Below are 15,280 nucleotides of genomic sequence, written 5' to 3'. Positions count from 1 at the left end.
GGAAGGTGCTCTGTCGGTATACTGCCAGGCTAAGTGTGGCTAGTGTATCTGTGGCTAGTGTGTTTATGTGTGGCAGATTTTCTCCCTTCTGTCTTTCTCCCACCAACAATGTCCAGCCTCTCTCAGTCTCGCTGGGCTCCAGCCCCAAACTGCAATAATTCAAGACCATCCGACCGAGGGAATTTGCTCTCACCATCCGAAGAACTATCGCGCTTCCACAAAATCGTTGCGCGTCTGCGATGGAAGCTCCCCTTCTTGGCCGAGGGGTACCGCCTGGCCACCCTGTCGGACCCCTCCATCGACAATGAAGCTGCCGAGATCATGTTCAAACTCGACTTCCACGAGTATTATGCCCTGCTGGAACGAGCGATTGTGCATCTGTTGGGAGTGTTTGGGGTGAGTGTTGCGTCGGGGGCGGGGGTCAGGAATGTGGGCGCTCGCTGGGAGAAAGAACATCGGTACCATGCCAATGTCCTGGACGCGTTGCAGGCCAAAACGTGTCCTTTGCAGCCGGTTTTAGGGAGTGGAGAGAGATTGGTTCAGCTGAAGCGAGCAAAGGAGCTGCGCAACAGGTGGAAGACGGCAGACCTCTCAGCCGAGGAAAAGGCTCGCGATGACTTTCGCTCTGGAAGGCGCCCGGACCTTGTGCTTCCCCTGCACAGCTATGACCTCGAGATCATCATCCCCGAGATCTTCAATGGATTGGAGGAAGGCTACACCATGGCTGAAGCCTACGCTGCACAGCATGACGCCCCCCGCAACGGTCAGATCGCGTCCAACATGGATTGGGACTTTATCGTCGACGCCATGGACTGGGAGGCTGTCTGATCCTGGCTTGTCTTAATAATATGCCCGGCTCTTGATCGCGTCTCTGACTGGTTCCTGTCACAGTCCATAACCATTTAGGAATGGTTCTGTCTGGGTGGGGGGTTAAGCTGAGGCTGAGGTTGAACGAGCTGGTCAAATACCCCTGCGCCCCCGGACATTGTACCATTCTCTTTGTCACGCAGCTGCAACTACCCAGATTTAGAAACATGGCCGATGCACCAGATCCAGACATCTATGTTAAGCTAGGCGCCTTCACGAGCAAGTATTATCGCGATTTTTATCCCGCCATTGATCCAACTCGACCAGAGCTCTCCCAAGCCGGCAAGGTGGTGGTGATCACAGGCGCGAGCCGAGGAATAGGCCAGCTGGTGAGTCGCCATACGCTAATATCCAGGCTATTGCTAAATAAATGTCCAGGGACTGGCTCCGTTTTTCGCGCGCGCGAATGCAAAGGGCATTGCTCTCCTGGGACGATCTGCCGATGGACTGGCTGAAACCGAGAAGCTGGTCAAGGACATCAACCCGGCTACGGAAGTGCTTTCCCTGCCTGTCGATGTCACCGATGCGAAGGGGGTAGCGGCGGCGTTTGACAAGATTGTGGATAAACTCGGAGTTCCGAATGTCCTGATCAATAACGCCGGCAAACTGACCCTGGGCACGATGTTTGACTTGGATATCGAATCGTGGTGGAACGTTCAGGTAGCTTTCACCCATTTGGATACTCTACCAAGGCGCTAACCAAAGAGCAGGAAGTCAACATTAAAGGGACCGTTATTGTCACAAAAGCCTTCCTAAGCAAGACCGGGGCCACTCCAACAGGCCCGACAACAATCATCAATCAGACTTCTATTTCGGCGATGGGCGTTCCCCCCGGGCTATCCTCGTACTCTATGTCCAAACTGGCCATGAACAAGTTCACCGCTTGGCTGGCATCTGAGCATCCGGCCATTACATCGGTCTCTCTGGACCCAGGTGTCGTCGAGACAGAAATCGCGAGAGCTGTACCCTATCTCACGCCATTTATGAAGGACACACCAGAGTTGATCGGCGGAGCGACCGTTTGGCTTGCGAGTGGTGACAAGGCGTTTTTGTCGGGGAGAACAGTGTCGGCCAATTGGGATTTTGAGGAACTGGAAGCGAAGAAGCAGGAGATTGTAGAAGGCGACCTGTTGACGCTGTGCTTCCGGGGCAGCTTTGGCGGATCAGTAGGGACGTCAAAGACCCCGACGATCGATGTTTAGTTGGGAGATCTATTCTGTACCTGATCGGCATGACAACTGACAGAGCCAAGTTTGTTCGCATACCTAGGAGTAGTTAATGATGACGATGTTGTTGTATGGGAAGAACTGTGGGCCTTCCAAGGGATTGTAAGACGTCATAGTGATGGTTACTGAACAACACCACCACTATAAAGATCACCAAACCACCACTCGAGAAAAATCAACCAATCTCAATTTTAAAATCTCAATTCTACACAATCAATCACCTTTTTACTTCATATTCACACCCAACATGTATTCCCGCACATCAAGACCTGCCGCCCGCTGCGCCCGCCGCCAGCTGTATGCCAGCAAACCCACCCGCCCCAACACTCGCTTTCAATCCACCTCCTCGCAACAATCCTCCGGAGGCAACTCGGCGCTCGTCGGCGGTCTTGCCGGTGGTGCTGCTGCCTTCACATTCGGCTACGCCTGGTACCACTTCTCCGGCGCAAAGACCGCCGTGCGAACCGTAAAGGAGACGCAGAACTACGCCAACTCGGTCAAGCAGACGATTTCCAAGAATGCGCCTGAGCCGGATCAGGCGCTCCAATGGTTCCGTGATACACTCAAGAGTTATGCCGTGTTTATCCCTGGGGCCAAGGGGTATGTCGATACGCTGTTTGATGATCTCGAGCTCATCAAGAAGAACCATGCGGGGGAGGTTGATGAGATTGTGCGTGATGCCTACGGCGAGATGAAGGGGTTGACCAAGAAAGGGGGTGCGAATGCCGATACTGCGTTCCAAGCCATCGGAATTCTGCAAAAGGCGTTGAGTCGGTTGTTGGATCTTTCTGGGGATGCCGCGGAGGATATCCTCAACAACCACCCCAAGCTCAAGGAGAAGGTCGGCGGTAGTTGGGACCAGCTGAAGGAGATGGGCGACGCATATGGTCCTCAGGCAAAGGAGGAGGTCAACAAGACATGGGAACAAGTCGCGGGGATTGTGAAGAGTGGTGCGAGTATGGAGTCTGTGGAGAAGATCAAGAAGTTGTTTGACGAGAAGAAGGAGAAGCTGCAGAAGCTGGGAGATGAGGCGTGGCAAAAGGGCATTGATGAGTCGAAGCAGTACCTGGACAAGAACCCCAAGGTCAAGGAGCTCGTCGAGAACAACGCCGATGCCCTGAAGAAGGGTAACTTCTCTGAGCTCTGGGGATTGGTCAAGGAAAGCGCCTCGTCTGGCAAAACCGAGGACGTTGAGAAGTATGTCAAGGAGAAGGTTGGTCAGGCAAAGGACAAGGCACAGGACAGCGGTTTTGACCTTGACAAGTGGTCCAGCGTTATCCCTGATGGCTCCAGCATCCTTACCCAGCTGCAGTCTCTGCAGTCGATTGGCGAGAAGAAGGGCAAGGATGCTGAGAGCGTGCTGAAGGACACCGTTGGCGAGCTGCAGGAGGTACTGAAGAAGCGCAAGGACCAGCTGGAGAAGATCGGCCAGGAGGCCAAGCAGGAGAGCAAATAGAGGTGTACGATATGATGTATGATAGCGGCTTTGTATTTTAACCAATTCATTTCTTTTCTTCCTTGATTCAGTATCAGTGCCCAGCCATGATGCCAGCTTCCATGAAATACAGTACTGCCGAGTAGACCTGCTAGGTGGGCCCTGAGAAGGTTAGTAGATGAGGAAAGAGCGGCCCTTTACTCGGTATCATTTTGGGAAGGAGTAATGGCTCATGACTGATATATCAAGAAGGAAAGAGCTTCTGTGCTCCATTGGGCATAGAACTGAGAAAAGAGAATGACGACCAGACCTGGAGTTGCAATTGATTTCAGATTGATTATGTCTTTTCTATATCTCTCGACTCAGCGTGGAGTAGATCATTGGTGGAAGAGGTATCCAAGAACGTCCCCTCATGTTTCGGTCTCAAAGGGTGTCGAATCACCAGGGGCTCACATCCCAAGACCACTTTCTTCTCTGATAAAGAGGAGGGATGTTGATTAGGGATATAACTCTACAGTGTCCCAGCGACGTGTTTCAGCCAAAGTCTTTTAGAGACGGTGCGTTGGCTGCCGTGATGGCGACATCGAGCGCCACTGCTGGAATGATGACCATTTTCCCCAGTGTACAGGTAAAGTCGTAGCTCGAAGCAAATTAACGTAAGACGATGATGCGGAGACATGATACAAGCTGCTGCCCCAAGTGAGATGACAGCAAGGACACCAAGACGGCGCGATCGGCTGGCTTGGAGCTTCCATAAGGGTCGGATCGGGAGAGAAAGGATGATCACATCGGTAAGAATGTTCTGATGAGATAACCCATATAATCGGTACTGCGTGGTCTGAGAATGGGAGACGGAAAGTGATCTTACCAGCGAGACAGGAACGTAGTAGGTTACTGAGGTCTTGAGACAAATCGCACCTGGATAGTCAACGAGATTCCAGAATGCTGGTAGCGGGCGGCACTGAAGGCAGTACAAGAGACACAGCGCTATTGCTATTGCGAGGTTGAGAGCCATGGTCGCATAGATACTGTAGAGGAACGAAGTCTTGTTCGCTAGTCGGAGGTAGATTTGCAGGAAGCCGTGTTTAATAATAAACTGCATCCAGATGTAGAGGATTTCCTCGGCGAAGAGAAGCTGTTGAATGGTATCCCAAGTCAGAATTCCATGTGAAACGTCAATGTTATTGCTATACCTTTAGTATTGTGGTCAAGTTGGCACCCTCCACGAAGCGAAGATGCCTATAAAGTCAAGTTAGTATACAACGTGTCGACAGCAAGGTCGGAATCTGTAACGAACAGTCCACCTCCATAATGAAGAAACAGACAGAAAACGCCTTGCTGACAAGTGTTGCAAATCTATCAACAAGAGGTGAGTTTTCGTCCTTGTCAATGCCAGATGCAGCCAGACCCACCAGCACAAGCACCATCCACCAATCATCCAACCAAAGCTTCGTATGATGCATTTTCGCGAGTAGAACCGAAGAGCCGTGGATATGGATGCCAGAGTAAAGAAGACAAAAGACACTGCGTATGCTGCTGGTTGAAGTGACCTAAACATGGTAGCGGCGAGCGATCGCTGCTCATTGTTTTTCCTGGGAGGCAGGCTTTTTTATGACAGACAATCTTCGATTTCACTGGGATTCGATTCCAGAGAGGCAGCATTTTACTAAACCTGACACTAGCATTGCTAAGAGGAAGTGATGGCTTACTGAGAAAGCGCTAGAGTACGTGCCGTTCCAGTAAAGCAAGCCATGGCTCGCTGCTAATATAAAGGCAGCCAATGATGGGAAACCAGTTGCATGCATTGACAGGGGTCTAGTTCACACCCACCTGCATTGCTGGGGTCGTGGAGAGTCTCTGTCAAAGAATTTTTAATTCCCAGCTCCCCCTCACGTTCGCTGCTCAGGGAAGCTGGGTCTCAAGATTGGCCCTTTCTACCACAGTAATGGCTCACCTCTTGCAAACTACATTGACCTTCTTTTTCCTAGGAGCTGCATTCCAGCAATTCATTCGGGCGCGCGAGATTGACAACCGGCTTCGGCCCCTGGCTCTCCTGTACCTGGCGACATTCTCAACTCTCTCAGTTGCCTATGCTCACCTCTTCTCGCTGAGCTGGACGCGGGCTCTAGGAACAGCGATTTTTGCTTCATGGTCCTTCAATATCGGACTCATCACCAGCATAGTTCTCTATCGAGCGTTCTGTCATCGTCTTCGTCATTTCCCAGGACCATGGATGGCCAAGATATCCCGCTTGCACACTGTGATGCGAGCGGCCGAGCGGACTCAATACCATCTAGACCTGCAAGACATGCATCACAAGTATGGGGACTTTGTGCGAACAGGTCCGAGGGAGCTTTCGATTAATCGACCCTCGGCCATCCACGCTTTTACAAATCCTCAATCTGCATGCACCAAATCGACATGGTATAGTCACGTCTCGGACGACATTACACAGATCTCGCTGAATTCGACTCGAGATCCTGATGTACATCGACGACGGAAAAGGGCTTGGGACCGAGGGTTCAGTATGAAAGGTAAACAATTTGTCTGGAACAATTGGCTAAACTGCTAACATGCGTATCTTTCCAGCACTTCCCGTCTATGAGCCACGTCTCCAACACAAAGTGGACGTTCTTGTCTCACAGATCAAGGCACGGCTCGATCAGCCTCTGAACATCTCAAAGTGGACTATGTACTTGGCCTTTGATGTGATGGGGTTAGTCGGGTTCTCCAAAGACTTCCGTCAGCTCGAGGACGCTGCTGAACATGCCGCGATAAAGGAGCTGCACGGGCAAATGCTTATCCTCGGTATACTAAAGCCAGTACCGTGGCTGCTGACTATTCTTGGTGCGATCCAGGGACTGGTCGGCAACTATGGTCAGTTTATGACATACTGTGCCGATCGCATAGCGGAGAAGAAGGCTGTACGTACTGTCCTGGGCCATCTAGAGAAATTTCTAATCTGTATAGGAATGGAACGCGTCCAAAGACAAAGTCCCAAAGGATGTTATTTCATGGTTACTCAAAGCCATTGATGAGAAGGATCAGTCGGCTCCGCCAGGGGACCAGGCTCTCAATGAAGACGGACGACTTATGATTATCACTGGGAGGTAAGTCGCTCTGCTCTCCGCTTCACTTGCTGGTACTAATACCCTTAGCGACACCATTGGCGTATCTCTGGCAAACGCATTCTACTTCCTAGTGAAGCACCCAGCAGTGTTGAAGAAACTACAAGCAGAACTGGATGCGGCCTCTGCGACGACAAGCCGGACATCAACCCTCAGTAACGAAACACTTCGCCGTCTGCCATACCTCGAAGCTGTCATCAATGAGACTCTTCGCCTCAAGCCAGCCGTCCCCAGCGGACAGCCGCGTCAAACGCCCCCGGAAGGACTGCAGGTCGACGAGATGTGGATCCCCGGAGACACGATCGTGGCGATTCCACAGCATGTGATTCAGCGCGACGATCGGTATTTCCCATCGGGAGACAAATTTATACCTGAGCGGTGGCTTGATGAGAAGGAGAGGTTGATAAAGCACGAAGAAGCGTTCTTCCCATTTCAGCTTGGTAAGTCTTCCTCTGGCCAAAATTATCCCGAGTATATCTGACTGTCTTAGGTCGATATGGCTGTGTGGGAAAGCAATTGGCTCTCATGGAGATGCGTCTTGTCATTGCACGCATGGCTTGGGAGTTTGATATCTCGTTTGCTCCTGGCGAGACTGGCGAGGCGTTTGATCAAGACGCTAAAGATACTTTTACATTTACTGTTGGGCCGCTGATGTTGCAGTTTCAGGTACGGGACGAATAGATGTAGTTATAACGAGTTCTGTCTTGTCTGGAAAGAACCCAGGATTACGGAATACTTGGTCTCAATATTGGTATTTTCACTGTGCACAAGGAATGTAATGAATTGGCATCGATGGCGGTTCTCATAACTGCGCATTACAAATATAAGAAACATCAGACATTTTTGGTATGAGGGGGGGTATTGTGTATTGCAAACAGTATAAGGGGGAGTTCATGAGAAACAGTACGGGGAGGGGGAGGGGGGGGATAGATATGGTGATTAGGGCGTGTGTAGCTGTCGTCTCAAGGCGAGACCAGATGGGATTGGGGCTGTAACAAGGTACCGTTCGACAGCTTTTCAGTTGGGAGAATAGCTTAAGCCCATTTTCCAAGCAGAGCCATGATTCCAACACCCCAGAGGAGAGAGACAACCATGAAGGTAAGACGCTTGTTGTCCTGGGTACGGTGCGGGTCAAACAGGAAGTCACGGGCGAGCAGCTCAACAAGACCAGTGTAGATGAGAATACCAGCCGAGATTGCGTCGAAGACACCCGAGACGACATTGGCGGTGTAAGAGCCAGCATTGTAGGTTGTGCGAACACCAAGACCAATGGCGATGGCAATGGGGGTTGTGAGACCGTAGAGGAGGCAAAGAACCCAGGGGAGCCAGCTGCCCTTCTTGAAGGGGATGGCCGACATTCTGGCGCCGATGCCAAGACCTTCGAAGGACTGGTGGAAGACAAGGACGGGGTATAGGGTTGGGAATTCTTCGCCGGTGGTTCCGAGGTTGAGGCCGATGATGACGGAGTGGAAGATGATGCCGAACTCGAGGATCAGGAAGGCAGCGATCTGTTGTCTGAAGGAGCGTTCGATGGCGCCGGAGTCGACTGAGGCTGCGTCGATGGTGCCGTCGACTTTGGTGTCCTTGTTGGTGGTGTGCGTGGGGAGGACTTCCTCGTTGAAGGTGCTGGTCATGATCCTCTCGGGGTCTTCTCTGCAGACACCGTACTTGACCTCGACGTAGCGCTCGGCACCAAAGTCAAGAAGGAAGATGCCCATGACAGAGGCGAGGACAATGGCAGGACACCAGGAGTAGTCAGCCCAGTGGCCAGTCATACCAACACAGCTGGCCGGGCCAATCTCGTCGTACGCCGGGTCGAGCAGATGAATAAAGGCCGTGGCTACAATGACACCGGCACCGAAGTAACGCGCGAAGAGGTAGACATAGTGAGGGATATGGAGACGAGGGAACCTTTTGGCCAGCATGGGGAAGAAGGTCACCGCGGTCGAGACGATGAAGATGACGAAGATGGCAGAGATACGCGCTCCAATACGGCCATCGTAGTCATTCTCACCACCGTTCATGTAGCAGATGATGTCTCGGGGGTCTGCGCTGTCCAGATCAACGGAACTGGGGTCGAAGGAAGACATAATGCCGTGAACTGGAGAAGGATTGGACAGGGACTGGTCTTTTGGATGCTGGCACAGTGTGAGAGCAACCAGGAGAAAACAGGAGTTACTTATAGGTAATGCTCACAGGGCTCAGATTCCAGCTTGGAGGACCATCGGGGGCGACTCGAGTCACGGCGTGAGGACCTTGGGTGTGCTTGAGAGAATTCTCACGGAGTCATGTCCTTTTTGAGCTGACTTAGACTGCAACTAGGCGAACATATCCTTACAAACAACGGACAACACAACCTTGCCGGCTTCAGCGTGCCTAGAGGGGCGAGTTTCTCGTAATGGTTCTACCGCTGGTGCCGCACGTTCTCTTGACAGATGGTGGATCTAATACCTTGCATTGGCCCGCTCTCTTGGCTAGAGGTAGTCGAGGCTTGTTCGGCTACAGCAAAGGCTTGTTACTTGCAACCACGACGGTGGTTTGACTGGTTGAAGCTGAAGAGATGGCGAGTCAGCCAGATGAGATCGAGGACCCTGGGGGTTGCCATGGTGGGCCGCCGAGAAGAAATTTCAAACGCTGCATCGCTGATTGACCAGGCAGCAATATATTGCTTCTTCTTGACACCACCTGAGATATTAGCATTGATCGAGAGGAACTTGCCACTGGACTCATGTCCGAGGCCCGTGAACAGCGGCATATCGTGTTGCCCTACCCACCAACCAAGCCTACGCTATCAAGTGCTCATCGGAAATACTTTGAAGCCCAGTGCTTATGATTGCCTATAGTAGGCTTTGTATTGCTACAAACACTTTTAATCGCCGCGCGGAACTATGCCGTAGCAGAGCTCAAAGCTATCCTGAAAGACCCGGGGCTTGGACCAGCACACCACATCGAGCGACGTGCCCAGTCTTGCTGGATCCGTATTATCCAGAGTCCCTTCGTTACCGAGATAGAACCGTCCCTCAAAATCAGAGAACCGGAACGATGTCGTGTTGTCGGACTTGACCGTGAGCCATTCGTTGCGGTCCACCCCGACCTGGCTGCACCGGTCTCTCTCAATCCACTGAATGATGACCTCGTCCTGACCCACCATTGGCGTCTTTGATCGCACATGGTCTCGGTCATTTGCCCTGTCCGCGATGGTAACCAGGAACCTGGAGCGCTTGGTTGTTGAGAGGCAGATCAAGTTTCCGCAGCAGTACCAGTATGTATTCGGATAGCCGCTGCGACGAATGAAGAAGCTATAGCCCGAGATGTAGTCGTGATCGATATCACAAGCCGCAGGAAGTAGTTTGGCCCCCAGATCAGTATAGTTGCCCATGGAATAGAGGAACATCTTGCCTGACACCGGGCTGAATTCTGTATCCACATCCTGCGACACATGGGGGCATATGGCCGTGCTCAGTAGCGCGACATGGTCGGGGCTTTCTTTGATTTGTAGCACCCATAGCTTGGGAGATAGTCGTTCGATGTCCAGGGGTGTCAGCCTCGCGCCGGCCGCCTCAGCGCTGGGTACTGTCAAAGACTTTCCCTTGTTGTCTTGGAGGATGCGAAAGAGCGTATCGGCTGTATTGCGGTCTGGTGAGATGACAATCCACACAAAGTGAGGCGAATTGGTGCCAGAAACCGCTGGTCTCGAGGCAATATAGTGCATGTACACCATGTTTGCGAATGTGGTTAAGACATTGTGCTAGGGATATTGAATGAGGGCGTTGACTTTCCAGTGGGAGACATTCTCGGCATACATCTACGCATCATCATGATGAAAATAGTCGTTGATTGTTGTCGAATCCTGCGAGATGTGGCGTTGGTGACCCTTGGAACCACGTCCCATTCTTAATAAAGATGCTCAGATCCTAGTCATATTATCAAACCCGCTTACTATTGTAGACAAAAAAACAACTTGAATTACAAAAGAAATCTATCTCATCTCCCGTCCAAGGGATGTAGTGTAATAACCGAGGCCGTCTTCGTGTATCTCAGCATCGTTCCCGGAATCTACCCTCGGAATGGCCATATTCAGAGTATTCTGATACATACTCAACCTCGTCATAGTGGTCCCTTCCAGCAGGGCTGCCTCAGGAATCGTCTGCATAATCATCTGGATAGCCACTCTGGTATCCATGTTCGTAGCTGGCTTGAGAGGCATTGTCGTAGTCCTCGTAGTTCGATTGATAGTCATCCCCATAGACCTCTTGAGCTCTTGGCTGGTAGGTAGGTTGGTTCTCCTGATAACTAGGTTGAAAGCCAGGTTGGTAGCTCGGCCGAGGCTGACTCGTATACAGGCTCCTGCTGTGGTATAAACTGAGGCATCTGCTGGGGTTTGTACTGAGGCGCCGGTTGAGGTGTATACGTAGGAACTGGCTGAGGTTGGTATTGGGGCTGGTAGCTTTTTTAATAGTTGTCTTGAGGGAAGTTTGCACCACCCAGCTCCTGATTCACAGGAGGCTCCGAGCTCATTGGAGGCGGCTCATATGCAGCCGGTGCCGCAGGAGTTGGGTATGGAGCGCCTGCCTCAGGAACGGATCTGTTTGGAGGGTCATATTCCATAGATTCATATGCATTTCCACGAGGACGTGGCATTCTGTCCTCTGGCATGGTCCTGGCCGGCTGGTGCCCAGGGCGTCTGCCATAGTCATCGAAGTCCAATGACTCGGAGTGATGCCCATCTTCTCTTCTGCGTCTGCCGTGACTCCGACTGTATTCCACATTATCTTCTGGAGACATTCGATGGCCTTGCGACAAGTCGGCGTGTTCACCGTGTCCGCGCCGTTTTGAATCCTTCAGCGTCTCATGCTCTCTAGCCACAGGTCTCTCGGAATGTCTGTCTTGTCTAGATGATCTATGGCGTGTATCCTCTTTGGCACTCTTTGGGTCCTTCGACGACTTGGAAAGACTGGCGTCCTCGTGTCCTTTGGGTCCTTTTGATAAGCTGCGAGGTACATGACTCTTGGGGTTTCTTAGGTCTTTTGAAGGCTGGTGGTGGCTATCTTCCTCATGGCCTCTTAGCCCTTCGGATTCTTTACGATGCGCATGCTCTCCCTAATCTCGTGGGTCCTTCAACGATTCTGGGTGAACTCCCTTGTCAGCGCTTGTTCGGTGCCTCGAGGACCCAGGGCGCGTAGCACTCTGAAAACCTTTTGCTTCCTGTGCAGAATCCACGCCGGCGCTCGTATGAGGCGTCTTTGGGTCTGCCAAAGATTCCGCCTGTGTATGACTCTTACAAGGCCCCGGGCTTTGAAAAGAGCCACTTTCTGCGCCATGACGTGATCCCTTTATGTCTCTCAACAAGTTGGGGTTTGCAGCCGTATGATGGCCTTTTGACTCATGACCTTGCCTGGCGTTTGGCTTTGTACTATTTGGACCTTCTTGGTCTCTTAATAATCCTGGGCGCTCATTCGTATGAGACCACGGGACCTTCGCTGGGTCGCAATGGCCACCACTTTGAGAGTCGCGCAAAGCAGCACCTGATGGGGGTCGCTGCACCTCGCCTTGCGAGCGTTTAGAGCTCACGATGCCCACCACCACCTGCGTGACCCAAGGGTCCAGCGGCTGCATCATTTCGACGACCTCTGGGATCATCCAGTGGCTTTGAACTGCCCCGAACTGAAGGACGTCTTGTAGGTCCCATTGAGCCGAGAGTACCACCCTTTGTGCTCTTGGATCCATTTGATGATCCAGGACGAACATGATTTTGTTGACTCATCAAACCTCGGGACGAAGGGAGGCGTGAATCAGGTCGAGAGCTACTCGGGCTCTTTGATAGATGAGGCTGGCTTGCGATTTGTGAGCTTCTCAACATCCCTGAGGAGCCAGGAGATGTACCAGCGTGCGAGCTACGTCGACCGTTTGAGGAGCCAGGACGTACACCGTTCTGGGAAGTCCTGCCAGACTCGAGTTGATTGGGCCGTGAACTGTGCATGATTTCCGGTCGCTTCAATGGTATACGATTTGCACTACTATGTAATCCTATCAACACATTTTCAGATCCTCGACGGTGACCGGTTTGAGAATCTCTCCCCGTCTGGTGTGCTTTAGTTGGTGTTGCGGCAGATGATGGACGCGATTGGCCGCCTGTTATACCCATGGGCGACACCAGTCGCGTACCATTTTGGTGGTTTCTGTGCGTTTCCAGTGGCTTGGATCGTGGGCCACAAGAGCTTGCTGGGCGTCCTGTAGATGGAGGGCGCGTGCCAATTCCAGAACGTGAAGGGGGCCTTGACAACGGTCGAGGTGCACCACTTTGCGAGCTCCTCCGAGCAGCCGGCGGCGGTCCAGGTTGCGGGCGCATTAGGGAATTGGTGAGCACCCCTGAAGTCGTATGGCGAGGATGGGTCTTTGATTGACCAGAAGCAGAAATCCCGTTTCCAAGTTTCGAGGAAGCTCTAGGGGTCACTCCGGGCCCAGATTGCGATAGCCTGTTACCAGATGGAGGGGAAGCACCCAATGTGGCAGAGCGTCCTGGTAGAGAGAAACCTGCAGATGGCTTTGCCTTGACTGAGGAGTGTGTAGGCGTGGCCGGTGGGCGAGATATTCCACCAGCACCAGGGGCTTTGGGCCGCTTGGAGCTGCCAGGCGCAGCAGATGGTTTCTTGGAGAACAAGGGCATACTGAAGGAGTGATAACCTTCCTGGTCTCTGCTTGAGAAGGAACGTATGCTACCGGGCCAGGACTGGGAGTGCTTGATATAACATGCAGACGCGGTATATTGCAACAAAACCTTTGAGATAAACTGTCTAGACCATGGGGTATTCCAAAGTCAGCTAGACAATGCATTGCTGTTCTTGAGACTGACACAGTGATAGGACAATGGAGCAACCCCGGGGACAGTTTAACCTTGGCAAGAGTCGTCAGTTACATTGTCATTGATCTATCTGGCTAATAGTTGTTTGGTGAACCAAAAGCAAGAACACCAGCGACTGTTGTTGTCGTACCATTAATCGAAGTCTTTGGTGTGGACCAAGTAACGTCTCTTTACAATAGTACACAAGGCTAAGAGAACCCCAGTAATTCATTTGCCCAAGTAATAATCGGAGAACTCCCTTGAAGCTTCTCCAGCCCATAACCCTGCCGTCCTTCTGGATTGTCCCCGAGAGCAGTGGCATGGTCTAGCCAGCCCTTCAAACGAGCCTCTTGAACATCGCCAACTCTAATAATGAAATCGGGTGGCGTTTGGCCGTGGGCTACCAAAGCGTCTCTTTGTTTCTTTATGTACGACACATTGTTCCGAGTCAATGGGACAGCCGGGATGTATAGTACTGTTGCAATATCGTCGGTATTGTTCACTGGGTCCACGGCATGGATTACCTAGATAGAGTCAGCTTTTTCAGGGATGTTTTAATAGAAGGGACAGAGACTTACGTCCGAGTGCCAAAAGACCGCGTCTCCTGGATTCACCAGAGGGATCAATGTCAGTGTCTCTTCGAGACGTAAATGGGGATGTGTCCCCGTCAAGACTCTTTGACTCAGTCCTTTCACAGAGCCGGGAAATGAAGCGGAATCGTCAAGGACCCAAGCGGTGGGCTCCAAAGAGGTCTCATCATCAGGCGGTGGTTTGAAGAATGGACGCAGGAGGGCATATGCTTGCGCCAGCTTCAGATCTGGAAAGACTGCTAGACTACTGCGACCAAACTGTTCTCCCGTTGGCGAGAGCGCGACCCAGCCCTGGAATGTGCGAAAGGCACTACACTGCGACCTTCCTGGGAACTTGGCCTGGTTTGCGAGGTTACGTTTGTGGATGTCAAAGGGGTTGTAGTCGAAGGGTTTCCCCTGGAAGACGGGCTCGTAGAACCTTCGATAGTTGTCGTCGGCCCATCTATCGAGACTACCGGCGTCGATATGCGGCTGGACGGTAGATGAGTGGCCTCCTGGTCGTCGGTGTCGCAGGGCGTCAACGTACAGGAGAGGATCAGGCTGCGTTTCTTCAGGAGAGTAGCCCGTCCAGAGACTGTTCAGGAACCGTTGCGCTTGCAGACTGCGAGGGTGGGCGCGGACTTTGTGCTGGACCGGGGAGAAGAAGGCGTCGAAAAGCCAGGGGTTCTCTGGTGGACGAGCTATATGTGGCCAGTTAGTATTATTATCTCATGGTTAGAATTGGTAGAGAATCCTACAGCCAATATCCTCCTTGTTAGTGCTCAGATATTCATCTAGCTCCTTGTGAAGATTCCGAGCCTCGTCCTGTGGCAGGACATTGCGAATAACAACAGAACCGCGGTGCTTAATGTCATTGATGACATCGTCGGGCAGATTTTCGAGTTCACTGGCATTTACGACGGGGATGATAGCCGAGCCTCTGGACGCTATTGTTTCTGCTTCGCGTGCCAAAGCAGCAGTGACTTGCAGCCAGCTCTTCCGAATGTTATCCTCGCCATATTCCTTGATGATGTCTTTCTTTAACTGTGCAAATTCCTCACCCAGTTCCTCTGTGCCCCAGTTAGCAATGGTAGAGGCCCAGTACTTTGACGCTACTGCGCGGTCTCCTGTGGTGGTTGCCATGTCGGAGGATTTTGACCTGCAAATAGAGGAAGAGGATGAATCAACTTGCAGTGTTGGAGCGTGAAATGTTT

General features: G+C 52.0%; 9 protein-coding genes across 9 annotated transcripts; 4 read left to right on the top strand and 5 right to left on the bottom strand.

The window, feature by feature from the left end:
• Positions 1-6: 6 nt before the first annotated feature.
• BDV14DRAFT_149188 (uncharacterized protein) lies at positions 7-1,531 on the top strand. The gene has a single exon (XM_073766525.1). It carries the CDS (start codon positions 109-111, stop codon positions 826-828), a length of 720 nt encoding a protein of 239 aa, XP_073623059.1. The 5' UTR covers positions 7-108; the 3' UTR covers positions 829-1,531.
• Positions 1,035-2,069, top strand: BDV14DRAFT_205022 (SDR family NAD(P)-dependent oxidoreductase; the record flags this gene model as incomplete). Its single annotated transcript, XM_073774645.1, has 3 exons — positions 1,035-1,196; positions 1,246-1,527; positions 1,578-2,069. The coding sequence occupies 3 exons, from the start codon at positions 1,035-1,037 to the stop codon at positions 2,067-2,069; spliced, it is 936 nt and encodes a 311-aa protein (XP_073623058.1).
• Positions 2,070-2,340: 271 nt separating this feature from the next.
• BDV14DRAFT_205021 (uncharacterized protein) lies at positions 2,341-3,549 on the top strand (the record flags this gene model as incomplete). The annotated part of the gene is made up of 1 exon (XM_073774644.1): positions 2,341-3,549. The coding sequence occupies one exon, from the start codon at positions 2,341-2,343 to the stop codon at positions 3,547-3,549; it is 1,209 nt and encodes a 402-aa protein (XP_073623057.1).
• Positions 3,550-3,865: 316 nt separating this feature from the next.
• BDV14DRAFT_193225 (uncharacterized protein) lies at positions 3,866-5,086 on the bottom strand (the record flags this gene model as incomplete). The annotated part of the gene is made up of 6 exons (XM_073771742.1): positions 3,866-4,037; positions 4,085-4,168; positions 4,206-4,330; positions 4,397-4,663; positions 4,801-4,884; positions 4,937-5,086. 6 exons carry the CDS (start codon positions 5,084-5,086, stop codon positions 3,866-3,868), a joined length of 882 nt encoding a protein of 293 aa, XP_073623056.1.
• Positions 5,087-5,402: 316 nt separating this feature from the next.
• BDV14DRAFT_149173 (cytochrome P450) lies at positions 5,403-7,445 on the top strand. Its single transcript, XM_073766523.1, has 5 exons — positions 5,403-6,062; positions 6,118-6,452; positions 6,499-6,638; positions 6,687-7,096; positions 7,147-7,445. The coding sequence occupies exons 1-5, from the start codon at positions 5,474-5,476 to the stop codon at positions 7,335-7,337; spliced, it is 1,665 nt and encodes a 554-aa protein (XP_073623055.1). The 5' UTR covers positions 5,403-5,473; the 3' UTR covers positions 7,338-7,445.
• A 245-nt stretch (positions 7,446-7,690) lies between these two features.
• On the bottom strand, positions 7,691-8,746 carry zrfA (high-affinity Zn(2+) transporter ZRT1; the record flags this gene model as incomplete). Its single annotated transcript, XM_073776192.1, has 1 exon — positions 7,691-8,746. The coding sequence occupies one exon, from the start codon at positions 8,744-8,746 to the stop codon at positions 7,691-7,693; it is 1,056 nt and encodes a 351-aa protein (XP_073623054.1).
• A 779-nt stretch (positions 8,747-9,525) lies between these two features.
• BDV14DRAFT_211868 (uncharacterized protein) lies at positions 9,526-10,377 on the bottom strand (the record flags this gene model as incomplete). The annotated part of the gene is made up of 1 exon (XM_073776191.1): positions 9,526-10,377. One exon carries the CDS (start codon positions 10,375-10,377, stop codon positions 9,526-9,528), a length of 852 nt encoding a protein of 283 aa, XP_073623053.1.
• A 2,371-nt stretch (positions 10,378-12,748) lies between these two features.
• BDV14DRAFT_205017 (uncharacterized protein) lies at positions 12,749-13,323 on the bottom strand (the record flags this gene model as incomplete). The annotated part of the gene is made up of 2 exons (XM_073774643.1): positions 12,749-13,050; positions 13,140-13,323. The coding sequence occupies 2 exons, from the start codon at positions 13,321-13,323 to the stop codon at positions 12,749-12,751; spliced, it is 486 nt and encodes a 161-aa protein (XP_073623052.1).
• Positions 13,324-13,706: 383 nt separating this feature from the next.
• On the bottom strand, positions 13,707-15,209 carry BDV14DRAFT_205016 (DUF1479-domain-containing protein; the record flags this gene model as incomplete). The annotated part of the gene is made up of 3 exons (XM_073774642.1): positions 13,707-14,021; positions 14,076-14,767; positions 14,825-15,209. 3 exons carry the CDS (start codon positions 15,207-15,209, stop codon positions 13,707-13,709), a joined length of 1,392 nt encoding a protein of 463 aa, XP_073623051.1.
• Positions 15,210-15,280: the final 71 nt, after the last annotated feature.

Source organism: Aspergillus stella-maris, assembly GCF_047715825.1.
Source record: "Aspergillus stella-maris strain CBS 113639 unplaced genomic scaffold BDV14scaffold_86, whole genome shotgun sequence".
NCBI lineage: Eukaryota > Fungi > Ascomycota > Eurotiomycetes > Eurotiales > Aspergillaceae > Aspergillus > Aspergillus stella-maris.
Note: the sequence above shows the minus strand (reverse complement) of the source record. Positions and strands in the feature narration are given on the sequence as shown.

Bases quoted from the DNA above. Each gene is read 5' to 3' on its own strand.
- BDV14DRAFT_149188 (XM_073766525.1), top strand. From the start codon at position 109: ATGTCCAGCCTCTCTCAGTCTCGCTGGGCTCCAGCCCCAAACTGCAAT.
- BDV14DRAFT_149173 (XM_073766523.1), top strand. From the start codon at position 5,474: ATGGCTCACCTCTTGCAAACTACATTGACCTTCTTTTTCCTAGGAGCT. The intron at 6,453-6,498 runs GTACGTACTGTC...TAATCTGTATAG, and splicing joins GCATAGCGGAGAAGAAGGCT to GAATGGAACGCGTCCAAAGA. The intron at 6,639-6,686 runs GTAAGTCGCTCT...TAATACCCTTAG, and splicing joins CTTATGATTATCACTGGGAG to CGACACCATTGGCGTATCTC.